The sequence below is a fragment of the Gopherus evgoodei genome, chromosome 8 (assembly GCF_007399415.2).
Source record: "Gopherus evgoodei ecotype Sinaloan lineage chromosome 8, rGopEvg1_v1.p, whole genome shotgun sequence".
Taxonomy (NCBI): Eukaryota; Metazoa; Chordata; order Testudines; family Testudinidae; genus Gopherus; species Gopherus evgoodei.
In genome coordinates, this window is record NC_044329.1 from 8,410,227 (window position 1) to 8,434,404 (window position 24,178).

Here is a 24,178-nt window from a genome sequence, read left to right on the forward strand (position 1 = left end):
TAAATAAATAAAAATCCACAGAAGACTGTGTGTCGAGTGAGAAAACAAAATGAGGTAAAGCAGAATGCCTAAAAAATTCTCTCTCAAACCAATGAGAGAACTGGGGAAGAACAGACACTGGTATCCTTGGAGCTCTTTCATCTAGCCTTCTACTGAAAAAAATATTAGAAATGAGATGAAAACCCCAAGTATTCATGTTTGTTATGTTACTTCTAGCAATTAAGAACCAAGAAACAGGGAAATTCATTTTAAATGAAGACAACTATGTACCGGATTCTAAAATATTTGTTGACATGGGTGTGGAGTGGGAATACCGGAATGATGATGATAGAGAAACAGTGCAGACCATGGGGCCTTTGCGCAATGGTATAGCCATTCTGGTAAGTCGCTTGAAAACCATCTTCTGTGGAAGAGTGTCCGGGTTACACTGAGTCATAATGTTTTATAGTATATTAAGGTTCCTTTTGTGAAACACATTGTCATCTGCTTTAAGAATAAAAGTGATGTATTTTAATCCCTTTCGAATTCACTCATTGCCACTTACTGGAAATGTGTTTAACAGTAATTCCAGGGTTGTAGGTCAAGCATCTGACCTTCCCAGTTATTTCCTGTGGATGGCCTAGGAATCATCACTCACTAATGGATATCCAACTTACTAATCACAGCTGAGATGTGAACATTAAGAAAAAAAATCAGTGTACCACATCATAGTCAGATGTAAATTACCCTTTAACAACATCTGCACCGACTTTTGAAAATGGCTGGCACATGATCCTTGATGCAAAAGGATCCTTTAATGGGGTCTCAGGTGGTTTAGTCCATTTCAGAATTTTAATTCACAAATCTTTTAAACTCTGCTCATTATATTGTACATTGTAAAACAGTAAATGCAGTGTAAAAACTGTGGGCCAGACCCTCCACTGGTGTAAGCTCACAGAGTCTCACTGAAGGCAGAGGAGCTGTGCTGATCTAAACCAATTGAAAATCTAGCCTGCTGGAAGAATAAAAATTACATTCTCTAAGGGCCAGATTTCAATACCTTCACTCATGTGGAATAGCAACGTACTCCATGAATGGTCCCATTGGCTTTAGTACTACAGCGGAAGCTGGCTCTAAGTCATTTTTTATGTGGAAGCTCCATTCCTTGGTTAGGTAATGAGTTTATTATTCACAGAACTTGCAAGACTATCGTGAGAAAGGTTGTGTTTATTGCAGAGGTTATTACAATTCTTTCCACCTGTTTTAGTTAATCTTTAAAAGCAGCAAAGAGTCCTGTGGCACCTTATAGACTAACAGACGTTTTGGAGCATGAGCTTTCGTGGGTGAATACCCACTTCATCAGATGCATGTAGTGGAAATCTCCAGGGGCAGGTATATATATGCAGGCAAGCTAGAGATAATGAGGTAGTTCAATCAGGGAGGATGAGGCCCTGTTCTAGCAGTTGAGGTGTGAAAACCAAGGGAGGAGAAACTGGTTCTGTAATTGGCAAGCCATTCACAGTCTTTGTTTAATCCTGAGCTGATGGTGTCAAATTTGCAGATGAACTGAAGCTCAGCAGTTTCTCTTTGAAGTCTGGTCCTGAAGTCTTTTTGCTGCAGGATGGCCACCTTAAGGCCTGCTATAGTGTGGCCAGGGAGGTTGAAGAATTTAAATTGTGATTCTATTTTTATTTCCTATATAAACAATTTTGACCTCTATGCTAGCATTTATAATCACTTAAAATCTAACTTTGTGCTTCGGGAATCTGCTCAGATTACAAAGGCTGGTGTATGTTCACTATTCTTTTGATGAAGTGGCAAACTAATTAATGAGCTTGCACTGTTAAAGAAAAGATCTAGAGCAGTGTAAAATAGTATATCTTTGGGGCGTAAGGCTTGGGAGCTGGGAGAACTGGCTGGAGTCTCTTTGTATAATTCATGACTGGTTTAGAGAGCGTTCATGCAACTCAGTTAATCTTTGTATTTTTATTAATCTTTGTTGTTAGTAGAATCACCATTATCATTGTACCCTAATGTTTGTCTCCTTTAGAATAGGCTATGGAAAAATTTAGCGCTTTAAAGTCAATGCAACGCTGGCAAGAAAAATCAATCCAAAGCAGTGACGGTCTATTTAAACGTGCAGTGTAAGAATCCCTATATTCCAAGGATACAGAGATACTTAACAGCAAGAACAGCTCTAATGGGTTAAAACATTTACATCTCTTGGGGGATGTTTTTATATTTGTGTCATGATTGTCATTGTAAGATTGATATAAGCTTTTTAAAGGTTTTATTTTGTCTTGTTTGCTAACTAGGTGATTCCTCATGGTGGTGCCAAGGTTTCTTTGACTTACAAATACATGATCCATGAAGACTCCTTAAATGTAGATAACAACAATGTTTTGGAGGATGATTCAGTAACATATGAATGGGCTCTGAAAAAATGGTCCCAGTGTTCAAAACCCTGTGGAGGAGGTAAAAAGAGAACACATTTAAAACTGAGGAAAGGAAATGGCTTTTATTTTTTACACAACACAATTAATCTGTGGAATTCATTGCCACAAGACAGTAATAAGGCCAAGAGCTTAGCAGGATTTATTTAAATAAAGGATTAGAAATAAAGAATAAGAAAATCCATATTTGCATTAGACTAGAAAAAATGTGTAAGGAATATTAACCACCATGCTTCTGGATACAAACTGAACAAGCATAGGGTTAGGGACAAGCTTCCTCTTTGAGCAGCTTATCCCATATCTGTCCATTGTCCATAACTGTCTGGAGCATCCCTTACTGCTCTAGAGACAGGATATCTGGCTGAGATGGACCTTTGGTCACATCTGGTATGACAGTTTCTGTCTTTGTCCCTGTCTGATACTGAGAAATTGTACTAATTATATACGAGTTGGCTGTCTGCTGATGAAAACTAGTATGTCAAAACTTCAAGCACATAACACAAATCATATCCATTGGCAGATTAATTCTGAATCCTTTGTGTCCAATGATCTTAGCCTCCAGTTTAGGGATCAGTGAGTACCAGACCCTGATCCTGATGAATGCTGGTGACCAGTGCTGCCTGGAGATAGGAGGTTTCAGCTGCTGTGCTGTTTGGCTGCTCTTTTAGGTGTGCAAATTTAGAGGACACTGATGAAGCTTTTACTCTTGTAATGCGAAGAGGTGCACCTTTAAAAACATAAAAACAGTCATTCTGGGTCAGACAAAAGGTCCATCTAGCCCAGTATCCTGTCTCTGACAGTCGCCAGTGCCGGATGCTTCAGAGGGAATTAACAGAGTGGGGCAATTTATCAAGTGATCATCCCCTGTCATCCAGTCCCAGATTCTGGCAGTTGGGGGTTTGGGGACACCCGGAATATGGGATTGAGTCCTTGCCCATCTTGGCTAATAGACAATTATAGACCTAGCCTTCATGAGCTTATCTAATTCTGTTTGAACCTAGTTATACTTCTGGCCTTCACAATATCCTTTGGCAATGAGTTCCACAGGTTGACTGTGTGTTGTGTGAAGAAATCACTTCTTTATGTTGCTTTTAACCCTTCTGCCTATTAATTTCATTGGAAGATGCCTAGTTCTTGTGTTATGTGAAGGGATAAATAACACTTCCCTATTCGCTTTCTCTACACCATTCATGATTTATAGACATCTATCTATATCCTCCCTAGTAATCTCTTTTCTAAACTGAACTGCCTGTGTCTTTTTAATCTCTTCTCATATGGAACCTATTCCATACCCATAATTATTTTTATTGCTCTTCTCTGCATGCTTCCAGAAGAGTCAGTCATTTATTGTGATTATAGCTTTGTTGTGAGAAGACAAAGAGGACTGGTAGTTCTGGGTGCTAAATAGGTAGCTGCTTGTAATGAGTAAAGTAAATGCTAATCAGATGCAATCTACAATCCCGTAGAATGGTCACCTACCATTCAAAATACACCGTTAGCCATTTCATGGACAAGTACAATCTGAGTTGTGTGTAAGTATTGTAAATGCTGAAGATAAAAGTAGTATCTTTCTTAAGGTAATCAGTTTACGAAATATGGTTGCCGGAGGAAGACAGACCACAAGATGGTTCATCGGAGATACTGCGAGACGATCCAAAAGCCAAAGCCTATTCGCAGAGTGTGCAATCCGCAGGAATGTTCCCAACCAATGTAAGCTTTGCTGTCCCTTAGAATTGGTCATAGCCCATGTCCAGTTAATGCTAATGGTCAACTGGAACGAAGTGCTTTCAGCTATCCCCATATACCTTCCTACTCTGACATGTGGCTGTTTTAGATTAGGAGCCCTTCACCATTATTTTACATCATTGCCTAGATAGTGTTATGCAATGCTAAAGTGTTGCTTGCAGAAACACTATTTCTGGGAATGACAGATCCTGCTGATTCTGAGACAGGTTGGGTCAGAAAAATACTCCCGTCTTGATCCAAACACTTATATTCACTGGACCAGAAGTGCAGTCATATAAATTGGTTTTACAGTGTGTGAATTTAACTATATAAAAGCAAGCATATAGAGTGTTGTTTAAGAGAAGAAATGTCATACATTTCTAATACAAACACCAATAAAACTCTCAGCATATTTTTAAAGCTGCAAAGGTCAGGGAAGGGAATGGTTTGGCTCATGCAAGTTTTTGCTGAAACATTTATGTTGATTTCCATGGATATCCCAGGACAGCATTTTAAGAGGTTATTATTTGTGCTTCCTTCTTGTTGTTGTGTATAGTCAATTATTACGGATGTATTTATTCACATTTTACAGGTGCTTTTTTGACTGGCAGCAAGTTAACCCTGTCACATGTAGGACTCACATATTTCTCTTGTTGCTACCGCAACAAGTAAGGAGTAAGTTGATCTACCGCTTTTATCTCTGGCAACCGAGTCTTGATTCCAATGCGTGTGATGAATAACTAGACAATACCAGCCAATATTTTGTAACTCCCTTCCAAAGACAAACTCCAGAGAAGGAGAAGTCAAAAAACTATGCCCCATCAACACAACAAAGATCAGGGTTTAACAAGTTTATTTACCAGCACTGACTTAATGACCACAATTAGAACTCTCTGCGTAAAGCTACAATCTTCTGTTACTCAGTTCTGAGCTCCTTTCCAGGTAGTAGAACTATAAATGAAAGTAAAATTAAATTACACACGCACATGAGCCACAAAATTCAGATACGGATTTCAAAGACCCCAAATTTAAGGGTGCTTGGATCTGGAGTTTTGGCTCAGCCCATTATAGAGATATTAGCCAACTACAATATTCATATCAGGATCTTGGTTCTAAATCCCCAATGTTTGCGCAGTCTCTGATCCAGGGTTTTGGTTTGGGCCCCTCCCTAATTAAACTAGTAACTTCATTCTTACCTAGAAGGTGGTTTTAATCCTAAATGGGGCCTTCTCGTTCATAGGCGAGGCAGATTTTGATTGGACTCCTTAGCACTGAGGCCAACAGAATAAAACTGTAAGCTGCTGCTCCCTCACAATTAATGGAGGACCATTGCAACTCAGTTGTCCCAGAGATCCTTTTCCTTTTCCTTTTCCTCCAAGGATTGTTGCCTTACTCCTCTACTGTGTAATTTCATAAAATCAGAGGTTAAAAACAGAGGAGATGTATGACATCACCAGTCCATCTCCTGATCAATGCATGATTATTCCCTACACCACCTTTTCCAGTGCTTTGTACAAACTTTAAATGTCCCAAGTAATGATATTTCCATCAGCTCCCTTCTGGAACCCTGCCACTGCCTAGCACATCTCAAACTCAGGCATTTTTCAGTCTATATTTATATTTAGTTTACGCCAGTTGTACCTGCATGTACCACACTAAATAATATCCCCTCTTTTTGGTTTTTGCATCCCTCAAATATTTGTAGACTATGATCATGTGCACCCACTTTGTCATCACTTAGCCCATCTTTCAGTATTCCTCCAGTCCCTCACTCCTTCCACTTTGTCACTTTAGTTCTTGCAAAATGGTGCCCAGAATGTAATACAGCGTTCTAGATTTCTGTGCATCTATAGCTAAATGTCCCCCCATCAGCTGGGCTGTAATAGTAATTTTTAAAAGACTATTTCCTAAATTGCCATCACAGGGATTTATTGATTTATTTCAAGGGACCCTTATCAGATCTTCACAGAACATTACGGAGCTCAGTGGTATGGTGGCAAGATTGTCTTCTGCCATTGTGAAAGAGGGTGAAACCTCCCTACGGGTAAGAATGAGCTCAGAGTTCTGTGAAAACTGTATTAGAAATATTACATAGTTAGCAAATATCCCAGGACCAACATGGCTACAACAACACTCCACATCATCAGCAAAACTAAATTTCATCTGCTCTGTGGCTAAGCATCAAATATACCACACAGCTTCCCCTGTAGATAGAAAGCAATATTCTTGGTGTCTAATGATGTGGGGAGATGGTATTTAAAAATGGAGTAAGCTCTGGATCCAACAGAGATGGATCAGAGAAGTCCCCAAATGATGCTGAGGTTTTTGACACTCCCTCTCTCCCTCTTTTTTTCTGCCACCATCTAATAGTTTCCCCAGATACTCTTCTGCCTCCTTTGTGGCCTTCAGTAGCTTGCTGCTTCACCCCGCCCCTCCACACAATCCCCACGGGAGGAGAAAAGGGACCTGAGGCGTTACTTTGTTCTCACCACAATGCCTCTAATTTAGATTCTACTAGAGACAGTTTTCTAAAGAGAAGCAGCTTTTGTAACAAGGAGCACATAGAAAAGAAAAGTAAACGTGACATATTATTCTCCTCTTGGTTATGCACGCAACCTGTGTTAGCACTAATGGGATGTGTGCATTTGCATCAGAAAGGGAATGTATACCTACAAGAGTCTCCGTATGAACATCCCCATGTAATCAAGCTGTCTACATGTTCTGTACAGTACAAGATGCTTAGTGGTTTATATTCTGTTCTTTAAAATATTACTGCAGGGATTTAGGAGGCCCTTAATGTTGCTCCTAAAAGGTAATATCTTTTAATGGACCAACTTCTGTTGGTGAGGGAGAGAAACTTTTGAACCACACAGAGCTCTCTCTCACCAACAGAAGCTGGTCCAATAAAAGATATTACCTTACCCACCCTGTCTTTCTAATCCTGGTACTGACAAGGCTACAACACAGCCTACGACCACTTAATACTACTTTATCTTAGGGCTAGTTGGTTTTGTTTGTTTTTTTAACTTTTGAAATAGTAAATCCACCAAATGTGGGCCTGTAATGAGTAGGGGCCTCATTAGAGAATTCCGAAGAAAGAGAAGTTAAGTGGAAATATTCATGTTGAGATAATATTATGGGAGAAAAAATAACATTTTTCTTTTCCTAGCCATATCAGTGATTTGTGTGTTTGGTCTATTCTGTCTGAAAGTGAACAGAATTAATTGTAAGGGTCTCAAAAGGAGCCTAAAAGTGTTAGGTGCCCACATGCAAATTGGGTATCTAACTCCTTTAGTCTCCTTTGCAGATCTCAGCCCTTTTACATGCAGTCCTTAAAGGACCAGCTTAGAACCAAAATAAGTGAAATGAAGTAATATTGACGCCTTCATCTCAGGAATAAAGAACAATTAGAAAGCATTACTACACTGGTGCCCCAGGTGAACTCACGTAATACAATACTGAAGTATGGTAGGAAGAGATGTGACCTTCATTATAATGGGTTTCATGCCTCTGGCCATTATGCTTTGAACTACAGTATAATTGTCGCTGAGCTGCCATCTACTTGCAAGAATTTAATAATCCGGTGCACAGTAAAAAGTTAAGAAAATAAGTTATTGTGAGATGAATGTAGGGAGGGCCTCAATAGGAGTAGAAAGGTGCAAGCTTTGAAATGGGTACATAAATGTTTCTCCCCAACCTGCTTAGATCTTTAATGTTAAAGACAAAACATCTCTTTTGCCAGTTGCACATATGGTGATAAAAACCACAAATTGGATACAGTCTTGTCACTGATAGAGAGCACTGAATTCAAAATGGTGGTACTGAACCTCTAGATACCAAAAATAACTCTACAACGGATGAAATTTCACATCGTGCAAGTCCAGAGCATTAGTCTTTCGATGCTATTTTTCAGAATAGACAGTGATTTCTCCTTATTAAAGAATTAATCATCTAACAAATTTGGATCTGGAATGCATTTTGTATTATGACAGTGCAAAAAATTCTGAAATTCTCAAAAATGTATGTGTGTGTTCCTTTTTCTTTTTATAACCTATCTGAGATATGTATGGCAAGATTTAGTCAAGAGATTTAGAATTCCTTTAGCTTCCCCTATATGCAAAGTTAGTTTTATCTGATATTTCTTCAAGATCATTCACAACACAAACCTGTCACAGTATTAACTGCTGCTAGATCTAAAATATTACGTTGATCGACTAAATTCCTTCTTGTCAGTAGCTTGCTTGGAATGGTAAGACACCCTAAATCAATCCTAATTACAATAGCCCTAAGTGCTACCACTAACAGACCGAAGGACCCATACTGCACTATTTTTCCAGTGCAGAAGACACTGCTTGGATGCATTTAGCCCACTTACTGTCAGCTTCAGTGCTGTGGCTAATTCAGCCTCCCAGAACATTTAGTAATTTTTACTTATCCTCTTTCATTTACTAGAGTGGGATCAAGATCAACATACTGCTAATCCTGAAATTTAAGAATTGTAGTTCAATAAATATTTTTGACATGACTAATGTATGAGAGAGAGCGTTTTACCTCACATGTCCTGTTTTTCATTAACCAGATGGGTTACAGGAGATTGGGAGCCCTGCAGCAAAAGCTGTGGAAAAACAGGATATCAAGTACGTTCTGTACGGTGTATCCAACCCCTACATGACAACACAAATCGTTCTGTTCATACCAAATATTGCAACAATGATCGTCCAGAAGGCAGAAGGTCTTGCAATCGAGCACTTTGTCCTGCCCAGTGGAGGATAGGACCCTGGTCACAGGTAGATAATGATCAGAAGTAATTAGCAATCATATTTTTCATAATATTTTATAAAGCAGGGAAGGGGGAGTCTTCAGCGAGTTGTCCTGTCCTGCTACTGCACTGACTGGAAAACTTCTGCTTACCAGTGTAGAGCACAATATATCCACCAGGGCTAATTCAGCCCAGAAGTGAGTTTAGGTGGGGGTAATGGCAATATGGACAGCAGTAAAACACCTAGCAATTAGTTCAGAAGTAATGCTGTTTGATTTTGCTCCCATGAGCCAGATCTTTCTGGTCTTGGTTGCAGGTTCAGAAAGAAAGGACTTGGCCCCTTCAGCATTTCTCTTCTGTTTGTCACTTCAATTATTTCACCAAATGACACTGCTCGGAGAAAAATAATACAATAGATTTGTGTTGTGCCTTTTTCTTTTTTCCTTAAAGTCCTTTATGGACATGGCTGGGTTTTTTTTAGAAGTGCCTATAAGAGTTAGGCACCCAACCTCATTGAAATTAAATGGGCATTGGGCATCTTTGACGAAGAAAAGCCATTATGAGGGAAGGATACAAGTATTGAGTAAAAGGGATTTCAGGCTAGTTGTTCTTCCAGTGCTACTTTTTCCATACAAAGCAGATCCAATGGTTCTAGCAAAGTAACAGGAGTTGGGAGTGCTAAGCTTCCTATTCCTGGCTCTTCCACTAACATAGTGTGCAACTTTGTAAGTGTGCACTTACCCTCATTGTGCTCAGTTTCCCCATGTGCCAAGGATTTACCAATTTCCCAGGAGCATTGCGAGGCTTGATCTATTCATGTCTGTAGAGTGCCCTAAGCTCCTCAGCTGGAAGGAGAGATGCAAGTGTAACGTAGTGGCATTACATGTCAAAGTACTCAAGTTGAAAAGATACCATACATCAAAATTATCTGTCATGATGGTTCTCCATGAAGCAATTTACAAAGTGTAGCTGTGTCTGTAGGAACATTTGATTTTAGCCCAACAGGAGCCATAGGATTGTGGTTTTTTCTTCGTGGCTTTCTTAAGAATTGTAAGCACTACAGTTCAGGATAGATGCAGTGGCTAGATGGCTGTCATACAGTCTTATTCATATACTGCTTAGACTTTGAGCTCTTTTAGGGAGGGATCGTGTTTTCACAGTGGGCTCTCACCAGGGTTGGAGGTTTCTGTGAATGCTCTTGTAGTATGAATGTGATAACGTGGTTAGGTCAAATTATGTACCATACGTAGCTGGACTGTGGTCCAAGACAAAAAGAGAATTCCTAATAAATCATGTGCAAAAGATGAATCTAGGCCTAATTTGTGCATTTTTCTCCCCAGTGCTCTGTAACTTGTGGAAATGGCACACAGGAACGACAGGTTTTGTGCCGGACTAGAGACAATGCTAGTGGCTATTGTAAAGATGACAAACCGGAAACAGTGAGGATCTGCAGACTATCTCTGTGCCCTAGTAAGCACTCTGCTCTTTGTTGTTGTGACTGGCATGTTTTGCTAATTTTGAAAACGTTATTGCAAGTAAACATGGTTAAACAGTGAAGCCCTCTGTAACTGAATTCACATGCATGCAAGAGGTTAATTTGTATTCAGCAATATGTGCCAGGGGTTTTGAGTGTCAATGAGATTGTGGACCTGTAAGTGGTCTGTGTGGCTAGCATACTTTCTATGCCTCATTATTTCACAGTGATATGGGACACTAGCCAATCCAGCTGCTATGATATTGCAGGCCAGAAGCGCAGAGAACACTGAGGTGGAATTATGGGAACTGCTCCTGCTCAATGCCAATGATTCTGAGAAGTGTTGGGATTGGCCAGAGTGTGGTGGGGTGGTACCCATTAAAAGCAGCACTGTGCAGAAGTGGGCCTCTTCCTGCTCCATCTCTCCACCAATGATATCTCAGGGCTGTTGCTCTCTTCCTGTCACTTCTATCAACACAGGTCATCTTTAGGAGTTACCTTGTTTGAGGTTTCAAGGCTATAATATATTTGTGTCCACTGAGCCTGTTCCTGTCCTCACTGTTTTTTTTGCCATTTGCAAATGTTGCCTGTGAGATCATTTAAAAATGATAAACAGCAAAATCATACAATTTATTAGCAAAACATCAGTACAACTATTGAGAACAACAATTATTGAATACTAAGTAAAAATATGGCCTTGGAGTTAGCCTGTGGACTTATTAAGAAAAGTATCACTTATATGTACCCTGCCAAAGATCCTAAAGAGTGCAGCTGTTAAACACAAATCTGATGACCCTTAGACTGCAATACATGATTAATACTGCTACTGGAAACTGGTACTTTTCAGTCTTCCTTCCAAGTTTGCTATTACACTCCAAACCAGGGAGTAAAATTATTAATTAATAGCAAATTGAAAAAAAAGACATCGCTCTTCAGTTATTCTAAAAGATACCAACTTAGCAACATTTTAGTCTCACTCACTACTCCTTTTTCCACTCAAGCCAGCTCAATCTGATCAGTTATGACATAGTACCGCTATTGATGCTAATATATTTTGTGCTTACATTTTTTCCTCTATTCCAGGAAATGTTTCTGATCCATCAAAGAAAACTTATATGATACAATGGCTGTCAAGACCAGATGGAGATTATCCCATCCAGAAAATATCTTCAAGTAAAAGACCCATTTATAACTCTGCTTTTGCCCTTAAATGCATGCCACATCAAATGTGGACTTTGCCTTTTGCTCTTTTCTTCTCTATCTATGGAAAATTCCCTTGACTTTACCAAGTTAAACCTTGGGCTGAATCTTTTTTTCCTCACTGGGCCCTTGGTGCGCAGTGTCTTTCTTCTCTGGAGCTCGTGCACCAATGATGGCGGAGGTCTTGGAGTTGTTAGATGTGTGAAGTAGGATCTCTGCAGTATGTTGTATGTTGCACTCCTCTGAAAGGGAGCTGGAGTCAGTTTGTTTGTTGGTTGGTGATGGTGAAAAAAGGCTTACTGGTTCATGATGTTCAGTTTGATAGCAAAACTGAGAACTTATTGTGAATGTGATCACATCACAATGATGACACCGTGTAGTGCTAAAGTTCTCCTTTATCTAAAGGCTCTGAATCTCATAACATACTAGTTTTCCTTTCAGGGGTAGTTTTTTGGATGAAAGAATTCATTCCAGTTTCTGTTGCAGTGTCATTGCTTACTTATCCATGCTGCTCAACTTTATTCCTAACTTAATAACTGTGTTTGTTTTTTGTGAAGAGCTTATTATTACAAGTAGCTCAGTTTCTGTTGATATTTTAAATGCTGCTATTCTGCTGTATGCTTTCTTCAAACTCTTACCTGTTTTGAATATTTTCTTTTCAAAAGCTACAAGGTTCTTTTTTTCTGCATACAGTTTTGCCAGAGTTTTGTATATTTTTCCTATGTTTTTGTTAAATGTAAGTGGTCCAAGCTATAAAGATTTATTGGTGGTGGTGTTTTTAAACATAGTTGAGGCAATATGATATTTTCATAGACTATGATGTCTCAAGTTGCTCAACATTGACCTACTTATGATCATTACATCCATTGGTCTTTTTTCACCATATGCATGTTTGACTTGATGGGTATGATTGTGTGTGTGTATGTTCTATATGTGTGTCAACTGGCAAACATAACAGTATGAACAACTACAGAATTACCTCAATTTTTATTGCTTTTTTTTTTTTTTTGCATAGAAAAAATTTTTTTTAGAAAAATGCCTTAATGTTTAAATGTAATGGCATTAAGTACCAGACCCAGCTTTAAATACAAACAGTACACTGGAACCATGAGTTAATCTTCATAAACAGCATTTTTACTTGAATGATAAAATTATTGGAAGGAAGGAAGTAAATTTAATCAAAGGTTAATTTGCACAGTCCATGTACATTTCATAAAGAAATGGTCATTATTTAATGTTTCAAAATTTAATTGCCATTGTTGCTTCACCTTATGTGTTTGTGTTGAAGATTTGGAATTCACTATGCATAAAACCATTTGTGACATCAAGTAATAGTAGAAGCATATCAATTTTTAAACAGCAGTCTTTGAGTTACACAGTAAATTGTTACTTTATTCCACTGATCCTATCCTTTAGAAAGGTGGCACTTTCAAATCTTTGGCTCTTCAGCAATGTAGCACTTCAAACTTGTCATTATCATGTGATCACATATTTAAATTTTGCTGTTAATATGATAATTTCCTGAAACATGTTAATAATTTACATGACAAGGTGAAAAAGCAAAGACACATCCCTGGCACTGAATACTGTTATGTAAAATAATTGGTGTTTAACTGTATAAATATATTCATGACTGTTACCTTTAAATAGACAAATGTTTAGTGATGTTTCAAAATATGGATGGCTACAGAGAACGGTGCCATAAAGGTATCTGGGCATTGTGCACTATGTCTATATGCACTTTGGTTTATCAGGGATATTTTATTAGTGTTTTGTATGTATTGAACATTAATATTAAAGATGTGCCAATTCATCTTGCTTTCCAATATTTTTATTAGACCAATTTAATATGTACCAAAGTGACTTTGAAACTGACTTATTTTTTTCTTAGTGATGATTTGAAGACATACTGCCAGTCTGTCATACATACTGCAAATAAAACAGAAGTTCAGCACATCTGACTATTTTGGTTTGGAAAGACAATATACATTTCATTTTGATCTTCATAAGTTGCAAGGTTTTGGAAATTTATTCATGTAAAATATATGAAACTAAACTTTTATTAGCTACTGGAATTTGATTCTCATGTAATTTTTATGCTTGATTACTGCATGTTTTTGCTTTAAAAAAGGCATTTTTCTAAAGAGGCATCTATTAACTCTTATAATATATAGACAAGAATGGCTGTGCCTTTTGAACCTAAATTTAAATATTAGCTTGCAGAAAATTCAACAGGTACTGTATATTTGGAAAAGCTTGTACTAAAGCCACATAGGGCAATATGTTCAAGGGAGCCTCAACACGATCTATAAAACTTTCTGCATGCAAAAACTTGCACACACTAAATTACATCTCCAGGCTTGAAGCTGCTTTGAAAATTTGTCCAAAACTCTGTTACTGTTCTCAGATTTCCAGGAAGGAGTTCCTTCCGATTGTTGTCTGAGTTTATCATCTGAAAATAAACTGACAAATTAAAATAAGAACCATATTTTTGTTTTTCTACAGAAAATGCAATAATCAATGGATAAATGGGTTAGTTTAAAGACCAGTAGTTTGTCTTGTCAATCAACCCTAGCTTTTCAAAGCAAGAGCAATAGTTAGTTATTAGCATATGCTAGACTGATATGTTTGCCAATTAAACACTATAACTCCCTATATTTGTAACTGAGCATGAATGAAGAGCTGACACCTATGCTTTCTAAATTCACATAATATTTCTGAATCTGCTGTGGTGCTGTAAGTTGCTGCAATGTTGCTGAGAGCTTAAATAAAAGGGTGGCAAAGTATGGTATCAGTAATGCTAAACATATGTGGCTTTATGTATATTCTGCAATGAGGTATACTGTGAATTAAGACAAGTATTTGAAATGATATATCTTGTCATATAAGAGTTCACAACAACTTCTATTATCATTACTAGTCAATAGGTATGATTGTGTTCCCAAGATAATGCAGGAACTTTCACCTACAGCTGGCTCCTGGGTTACTGCAGAAGAGGGCCCTGGGGCTTATAAAGTGACAGTCAGCATTGTAGCTACTGAGAAAATAACTTGTCATGATTCAAAGTGTCATTCTAACCTACCTTCTTCCTCAGCACTTTCCCCAGTCTGGGTTTATTTGCGTGGCAGGAATTAATGTAATTCTGTTTGCTGCAGTGCTCCAGTACCTCCTGGTTCTAGGCAAGGCAACAGTCACCCTGTCCATGCACGGGGACAGACAGCGCACAGTGACTCCTCTGTGGGTCAGGGCCACCCAGAGGATTCTGGGGGCCTGGGGTCTTTGGCGGTGGGGGGCCCCTGCTTTGGCGGTAATTCAGCGGCGGGGGGTCCTTCCACTCTGGGACCTGCCACTGAAGTCCCCTGGGGCCCCCTGCTGCCGAATTACTGTCGAAGCGGGACCCGCCGCCGAAGTGCAGCCCAGTCTTCGGCGGTAATTCGGTGGCAGGGAGTCCCCGCCATGGCTCTTTGGGGCCCTTCGGCGGCAGGTCCCAGAACGGAAGGACCCCCTGCCACCGAAGACCCGGAGCAGAAGAAGCTCCGGGGGCCCAGGCCCCGTGAGAGTTTTCCGGGGCTTCTGGAGAGAGTGAAGGACCCTGAAAAAGTCTCCTGGGGGCCCCTGCGGGGCCTGGGGCAAATTGCCCAACTCCCCCCCCACCCCCTGGACAGCCCTGCTGTGGGTAAAAGAGAAACAGGTGGAAAGTCCTAGCCTTCTTCGCTTCCACTCCCCAACTACTGATTGAAGATTGCACCCCAGCCAGTCTGCCCTAGGTCGGGAGACAAGGATTTTAGTAGTTTCTGACTAGACTTGGATAAATGCTCTAGAATAAGAAGATGGCTAACCCCCCTAATCCTAAACTTTGCCACACAGAGTTCATTGACCCCAGGATCTGGCCCACTGCATTCATTGTGACTCATTCAGACTAGATGATCTAAATAATCCCTTTGGGCCTTAACATCTATTAATTATCCTGGTTTAATCTTGATTAGGTATCTTCATTCCCTGATTTACAGAAGACAGGGGTTTACAGGGAGTCTCCCCGTCACTAATGTCAATTAGCACAGTTCTACCTCGCTTGTGTAAAAAGCTCACCAGATTCCAAGTTCCTCCTTAAAGGCAGACAAGGTTTGCTCCAAAGTCTTCACAGTTCTCTCAGGCAAGATAACCATTTAGGAAATGCCACCACATTCAGACTGAAAGCTAGACAGCTGAGCATTGACTTTCATATCAATTATTTTAAATTAGAAGCTATACACAGCCTCAGACAAGGCTACTGTTTTTTGAAGCTCAGCGATGTGCATATAAAAGTAAGCCCAGGGCTGAGATTAGTGGTCTTTTACACTTTAATCCCTCCTTGTTTTTAGTTAAGTCACTGTTACTCTGCATAACAGCATATAAAAGGAGTGAAGGAATAAAGAGCTCCTGAGAATAATTTGTGACTTAAGCTATTTGGAGGCTTAAGGTGGAATTCTGGAGTAACAACATAGCATTAGCAAGGTTCTTATGAGTTCACTACTGCATTGTCATGAAGTATGTCACCACCACAGCTTAGTGGTAGTATAGCGTAAGGGAAAGACGGGGAGTGCTTGGATTTATCATAGAGATGAGGCCAACATGCAAAATTCAGATCTGGCTTTGATCACCCTAGAGTTTGATGGTGTCAGGATTTAGGGTCTCAGTTAGACCTGCTATAATTAAAAGGGTCCATTAGTCAAATTCCCAGCCCAGTTTGTATTTCAAACCCTGCCTCCATTGCCAAAGCCGGAGTGTGCCTGTTGCTAATTTGATAGGATATGACTTTAAATGCTCTTCTGCAATAAGGCATCCCCCACATGCTGTTTATTTACCTTTCCTCTTTTTCTCTTTCAGGGGAACGTTGCCAAGGAGACAGGTCCATGTTTTGTCGCATGGAAGTTCTCTCTCGTTACTGTTCAATGCCTGGTTACAATAAGCTGTGTTGCAAGTCCTGTAACATGTATAACAACATAACAGAGGATGATAATGTAACTGATTCTAACCTAAATAAGAATGACATTGAGGAGGATCTCCTACCTACCCTTACTACTCCTACTGGGGCGGTTGTCATTCAGACTACTGCTAGTCCTCCTCTTGTTCCCAAATCAAACGCCACCCATTCCAATGCAACTCAGGACCCCCCAGAAATTAATGCAGTAGACGTGTCATATAAAATCGATGGGCTGGACAATGAAGTAGCTCAGCACAACCTCATGCCCCGGAGGAGACTGACTTACGAAAGGACAAAGAACCAAAGAATTCAGGAGCTGATCGCTGAGAAAAGAAAAAGAGAGACTATTAGTAAGCTACATTAAAATGGAAATATGGCACAAACGACATTTTTTTCTCTTATAGAGATGTTACCGCCACCATAGTAATGCCCATGTCATAAAAACTAGAAAGAAAAAAGTGGTGCTATGGCAGAAATGCCAAATCCTAATGCCTAAACAAACAGAAATGTAAGATCGTTTCATAATGCTAGTATAAACATTTCAATGGCTAGGTTTACAGGGTGCTATAACGTACTAGTGCAATATCAGTACAGTATTTCACTGAATCCAAACAAACCTATTATCTAGCCCAGATCAGCAGGTTTATTGATTATGGGCTCTTTTCACCCCTCAATGCATTGCATAACTCCCAGGGAATGTGAATGGGAGTTACATTGAACAGGGAGGAGAACAGACCCCATTACCTACAAATGCCTTTAATAGTGACAGTCGGTTGATCAAGAGAAGCATTGCATCAAACCAAACACTAAATTACTTCCAGATTCAGGAAGGTATTTAAGAACATGCAGGACTTTAAACATGCAAATAGTCCCACTGCCTTAAATGGAACTATTCTCATGGCTACACTTACATGGACACTCGTGTACCTTTCTTAACTGGGATCTTATATTTGAGATTCTTTGTACAACCATATATTTAATTTCAGTTCAGAACTGATAATCAGTAGTTTGCATGTTCCCATAAACAATTTCAAAGCATTTTTCTAAGCATTTGCATCTATAAAAATTATTTACTATTTGACTGGACCTATTCAATTTAGACTGACAATGTCCTAGTCTTTTGAATATCTTTATTTCATAAACTCCTGTAATACAATCTCCCCAATGGTTTTAGTTGACATTCTTTTCGGTCTACATTTTATCCACATTCTGTTTAACTTAAAATGACTGGAGTCTCTTTTCCTTTCCTTTCCTTTGGTGCTTCATGAAGAAAGCGTAATTGTGTGTGTTAACATTTTCCATGGTACAATGTTATGTCATTCTGAAGGAAAACAATGTGTATTATCAGTCTTTCCTTAGGACAGCTCTGGTGCAGCAGAAGTGAACAATTGTTCATCATGCTTATATATAAACATGTACCAAGTTTGCTTAGATCTTAGAGATGTGTAGCCTGACAGCCCTTTGAGTACTTCCTTTCCCTGCAATATCTTCTGATAGCTGAGGGCCTATATAAGCAACCTCACCATTTTCCATAGCTCATTTTGGATGGCTGGTAGGCAGAAGACACATTCAACTTGGTGGTTTGTACCTTTTGGTGAGGCCTGCCTGCTTTCAAATGCAAGGATGCTACCAGCCGACTTACAGGATAACTAATGTGAATAGTAGGTACTGAGCATTTGAGCCAAAGACCACTACGCTCAGTGGAAAGGCTCCCATTGACTTCTGTGGGTTTTGCAAACCCTGGAATTTTGTAGGAGTAGGAATTAAAATCTTTGTGGGTGTGAGGTTTGTTAATTTTGCTCTTGCCTACTGCGTTGACTTTCCCATGTCTGCTCAAGCTTGTTAATATTTTCCAGGGGATAAGGTCTCTTTGAAACTGTCATTTCATATAGAAAAGACAGGCAGGGATTAGGGCCACTTTGATACTGCCAGTTCACGTAGAAAAGGCAATTGAGAGGTGGCAAAATGCTCTCAATTCAAGTTTTTGATCTTGAAGTGAGACCATTACCTTGTATCTTCTCAGTTGCACAGCTAGTTTGGGCATATGCTAAATTCCCAATGCATATAAGATGTTACATAGCTTAGTTGCAGCTGAAGCAATGTTGAACCTTGCAGCCGGGCCCTCACTGAAAAGCAAACCACAACTGACTTTCTGCTGTCCATGATGGGGCCCCCAGTGCTGCTTTTAAATGTTGTGAGTGAATGGGTCACCTAGCTTCCATTGCAGTGTCCCAGTTTAGATTGGAAAGAGACAGCGCTAATAGTATCCCTGAGTGCACTGAATTATTGAAACCAGCAGCTGAATCTATGCCCAGAAATTGTTGAAAGGACAAAAGCCAAGGGTTAACAAAAATAATTTATAAACAATGTTAGACAAAGTAGTAGAGAAGGGGCCAATTTTATCCCTGTTGTAATGCCATCAGCTTCACTTCCTCACAGAATGATATGGAGGTCAATTCAAAGTAATGCTTCTGAAGTGATAGGGGCATACAGAACAGCCTAAAGTTACATCAGGGCTTGATATAGGTAAAGACTCTTGTAACATCCCTGTGCTCTCAGGTTTCAAAGTATTAGATCAAGCCAGAGAGACTCAAGGAGCTACGATGCATTAGCAGACTCTGAAACCTCTTTAAAGGGGCTAATTGCTAAAGGGAGACAAAGATCCACACTCTCCCCATATACACTGTACTTACACAACCTTTTCCATTCTTTTCCTACAATGACTCTTCTCTTGTGGCTGGTGGGAGAACGTTCCACTAAAGCAGGGGTTTCTTTTTGGTTCTAAAAAATAAAATTAAAGGTCCAGATTGTACACTAACGCAGGCCAGGTTGGTGTATGTGGTCAGTCAGTTGGTTGAATTAATGGCTTAGGTGAAGATAAGAACTCAGAGAAGGGAAGAGCTGTCTTGAAGATCTACCTATCTCATAGAATGGGAAGGGACCCCAAAAGTTCATGGAGTCTAGACCCCTGCCTAGCAGGACCAAGTACTGATTTTGTCCTAGATCCCTAAGTGGCCCCCTCAACGATTGAACTCACAACCCTGGGTTTAGTAGGCTAATGCTCAAACCACTGAGCTATCCCTCCTCCCCCAGCTTAGTATCAAACAGTTCCACATTTGATGCACAGTGCCATCTTCTACAATCCCCAAATGCATACAGTCTGCCAAAACCTTCAGCAGAAATGGGACAACTACCTGTTTTGGCAAGGAAGAGAAAGGGCAGAAGAGATAGTAGGAAAATATTGTTTGCATGTAGCAGGGTGTACCCCACCCCCCATGCTGTTTGTGATGGAGAAGAGAAGTAGGAAAGAAGATAGGCAGTGCAGAGAAGAGGAAAAGGAAGAAGCTGTAGGTGCAGCTGCTGGCTGAAGATAGTTGGGTGAGTTTTCATGATTCCAGTGCTACTTTAGCTTAGCTAAGGCTTGAGATTTTATGCTACATGCTCAGAAAGTGGTGAAGTTGCTAGCTGTGGTCCTGGCTCATACAGAGGATGAGTTTGGAGCACCTCAGATGCAGCCCCAATAGATATATTAATATTTGGCACAGCACTGCAAGCTTAGCCCCTTGTGCTATCAAAGGAGATGCCAGCACCTGTAACAGAGGCACAAAGTTATTATTAATCATGTTTGTTACATTGTTGCCTAAGGATCAACCAAGAATCCCCCACACACACTTGTACTAGGCACTGCACAGAAAGATCCTGCCATGAGACGACAGATAAATAGACGAGACAGACGACCTCTCTTTGTTTTTCCTGTGTGCTCCCAAGCATTGCTGACTGTGACCTGTGCTGTCTGTTCGGTGCCCACAGCCAAGCACAGGCCTGCGCATGTGGGAGTGTAACATTATGCAGCAGCAGCCTTTCCTGGGGGTTTCAGTGCAGCTAACAAGTTTATCTGGCAGACCCTCACAGTCTGGTTCAGAGGCTGCCATGTCACTTGCATAAAATATGGAAGTGAAGTCATGGGCTCCAAAAAGAAAAAATTGGGCAACTTTTATCTCAGAAAGTCTTAGCTAAAACAGCCCCTGTTCAGCTGCTATGCATAAAATCTAGATGCAGGAGAAAGCAGGGTAGGTTTGACTTCACAGCTTGTAGGAATGAGCGCTATTTTATGCTTTTCGTGTTTCCCCTGCTCTATTGTGATAGTTCAACTTAAAGAATACTCTCCTCTTTCCCTGTATCACCCTAACTTTCGGTCTATGAGGGCAATGCAATAAACAGGGACCCCCCCCCCAACATAGCCAAACAGCATGTCCAGTCACACAGTAAACTAGACAAACCTATGTGTGGGGAAACCTTGAAGGTTTTGGAGCTAGGCAGGTAGCCACCAGACTCTAAGTCTCCACTTCCCCAGAATTATTTTCCCTCCATCAGGCCATGTGACCCCTTTCTCTCTACCCCCTTCTCTGCATCCTTAAGTGTTGCCATGGACTCCTCATGCGGGGAGGAGTTGATAGATGCTTGCAAAATTCATTTGGTCGCTTTGATGGATAACAACCCTGTACTGTCCTCTGGCACCTTCTGGGGTCATATTTCCTTCTTCACATAGAACCAGGAGAGAACACATTTAAATGGTTGCTGCTGCTCCTGAATGCATGGAATAGGTTTAGCAAGCCAGGGTAGCCAGGAAGAAATACATGACAAAAAACCCACAACTCAAAGGTTGCCCTACAATTTTCCCATTACCTCCATAGAGCGGGTGGAATGCTGTGGGTTAGAATCTAACAGAAAAACCACATTTTCACTGAACCATCCCACCCTAGGAAACAGTAAATTTGCAGGGGGGAGGGCGTGTCTGCTTTTCTGTATCATTTCACACAGCTCTACCCTGCACCCATGTTTTGCATAGCAGCAAATGACTAGATGCATTCTGCCTTATGTTAGAACTATAGGAGAGCCAGGGCCAAACCCTCTGGAGATGAAACTTTTGTCAACCTCACGAGCTGCATTTTGAGTTTCAAAGCTCGTTCAGAGTTCAGAAATAGTTTGGCACTTCAACACTTTCCCCTGTCCCAAGAATGATTCAGTTCTTAAAATCATGTACCAAGCTCCAGGGAAGCCCATCCTGTATAGGAGAAACAGAACACTCCACAGAAAGCAAGGCTGGTACCAGTATACATAGGGTATTCATTAGGGGCCTGACTGAGCCATGCCCACAAAAGTTAACAGGTGTCTTTCCACTGACCTAGAACTCTTTCCGTTTTCAGCTGTCTGTATTGAGCTTTCACTCTGCCTTCTTGCTTTATTTTTGACTATTTTAATTCCAGTGGGTTGCTTTTCCACCTTAGGCTTCCCCCCCCCCCATGAAGTCAGTGACATCTGAACACAAATCAAACTCTTCAGTCCATGTTGTTCAGCAGGGTAAGATACTGGCCAATGAGGGTTTGCCACTTTCTCTTTACAATATTTCCATATGAGAAAGAATCTTACCCTAAACCATAAGAACTGCATTCCTTTAAACTGACCATAGTATTTCCAGTTCACAGAGAAGTGAAAAACCTAAATACCTTTCAGGATTTGGGCCACTCAGGTTAAGAGTAACCAACATGAAGCAGTAATTGGGGTCTGGCTCACAGTTGCTTTTGTTCCTTTTTATGTGGTGGAATATATGAATTGTTTACAGGCCTGTTAAACTTCGGACCGCAGCTTCCTCTTGCACGGCTACTTTTAGTAGCATAGCTATAAACTGGGCAAAAACAATTTTATTACATGGTCTTTAAATGTTTAACCATCGCCTAGGCAGTAGCTTTTGATGCCTCCCAACCCCAGGGTACCAATTTAACACAATACCCAGAAATAAAAGAAAGGAATCTATTTAGTTGTAGATCTACTATTTATGTAGTGGCCACTGGCTGTCTGATCTGAAAGCTGAAACAGCGTTCTCCCTTAAGAGAGAGGATTTCCTGGTAGGTATTCATATAGTCATGGAGATTAAGGGTTTAGGGGCCCAGCACCACGCCCATTAAATCCAACCACCAAATTAATACATCCAGATTTTGAATGCAAGCCGATCAACTTTCTAAATTAATCTTTCTTTGCTCAGTATCTTAAAGAGACCCTAAAAATTAACCATATTTCCTTTGTCTCCAATCAACTCCCATTTTTAACTCACCTAATATTCCCTTTAGAATTCCTGTAATCCATGGTATTCACTCACCAGTCCTGATTTTAACACCTTCCATTCAATATTTAGATTCTCTCAGTACTCACTTAAAATGCTTTAAGATATTTGAACAGTCTATAAATGGTGCTTTACTAGTACTCAAAGGGGCTGTATGATTTACTTTATTATATAATGCATTTAATATTTTATATAATCACCTACAATGCACAGTATTAGCTATGTTCATCTGAATAACTGTATGGCACTGCCATTCAATTACAATACATACGTCTTCACAGCAATTGCAATGAATAGCCATTTTTTGTATATTAAAATGTATATACAAATTAGAACTTTTACTTTTATAATTTATTAAAGTTCAAAGATCTGTGTTCTTTTGCAAAAGTGTTGAACTTTTCCCTTTGCTGACTCATTGTGTCCAAAGAAACATTGGATGTGAGTGTACTGAGGAAACAGGTGGTTTCAGACTCCAGTGAGTGTCTGTTTCCTTTCCTAGATGCTATGTTTAGTTCACTCTGATCAGGATGGGGTTGCTGCAGAAATCCTGAGCACAAACACATTGTTAGTGTTTGGTCTGGGCTAGCAGACCCTCAGCAAGTATAAATAGGCACAGCTTCATTGAAGTCAAACTAATGTACACCAGCTTGGGATCTGGTGTCACATGTGTTCTGCTGAAACCTGTGAATGTCTGTCTTATTAGTTCACATGTTGTCGACTTCGTCGATTTAGGGCTTGGCTACACTGCAGAGTTGCAGCACTGGTGGTGGGTTTACAGCGCTGCAACTTAGTAACTGTCCACACCTGCAAGGCACATCCAGCGCTGCAACTCCCTGGCTGCAACGCTGGCTGTACACCTGGTCTGCTTGGGGGTGTAACAATTGCAGCGCTGGTGATGCAGCGCTGCTCATCAAGTGTGGCCACCAAAAGCGCTGTTATTGGCCTCCAGGGTATTAGGAGGTATGCCAGAATGCCTGGCCACAACAACCCGGAAGAATGCCTGAACTCCGAGCTCCCCGGGGCTACTTATCTAAAAACAAACACAGCTGCTCTTTGCTCCAGCCAGCGATGAGCGGAGGCAGGGGAATTGCTTTGGAATGTTCACAGCTGTTTGCTGGAGGAGAGAGGGGAGTCCGTGTTGAGCAGCTGCTTATGTGGTATGAAGACTATTTAGGAGTGCATAATTTGCAGTTAGTGAATAAGAGACAGGTGGGGGAAGGGGTCGAAACTTTTAAAATGATTGAAGGTAGGTGCTGTGTATCTTCCAGTCCTTAGAACTTGCAAGGCAGGGAGCTGAGAACAGTGTCAGCTCCAAAAATCCACTCTCTCTCCACCCCCGTTTTGAAAAGCACATTGCAGCCACTTGAACGCTGGGACAGCTGCCCATAATGCACCACTCCCAACAGCGCTGCAAGTGCTGCAAATGTGGCCACACTGCAGCGCTGGTAGCTGTCAGTGTGGCCACACTACAGCGCTTTCCCTACACAGCTGTACGAAGACAGCT

At 40.5% G+C, this 24,178-nt stretch overlaps 1 protein-coding gene across 3 annotated transcripts in view; it reads left to right on the top strand.

Moving 5' to 3' along the window:
* The window catches only part of ADAMTS2 (ADAM metallopeptidase with thrombospondin type 1 motif 2), a 402,877-nt gene extending 379,866 nt beyond the window's left edge, over window positions 1–23,011 (top strand). For all 3 annotated transcript variants that reach the window (XM_030573537.1, XM_030573536.1, XM_030573538.1), the window contains 7 exons: window positions 217–380; window positions 2,295–2,454; window positions 4,010–4,142; window positions 8,737–8,944; window positions 10,257–10,386; window positions 11,474–11,563; window positions 16,457–23,011. In XM_030573537.1, coding sequence (XP_030429397.1) covers window positions 217–380; window positions 2,295–2,454; window positions 4,010–4,142; window positions 8,737–8,944; window positions 10,257–10,386; window positions 11,474–11,563; window positions 16,457–16,917 — 1,346 coding nt within the window. In that variant the 3' untranslated portion in view covers window positions 16,918–23,011. The remainder of the gene's footprint in view (window positions 1–216; window positions 381–2,294; window positions 2,455–4,009; window positions 4,143–8,736; window positions 8,945–10,256; window positions 10,387–11,473; window positions 11,564–16,456) is intronic.
* Window positions 23,012–24,178: the final 1,167 nt, after the last annotated feature.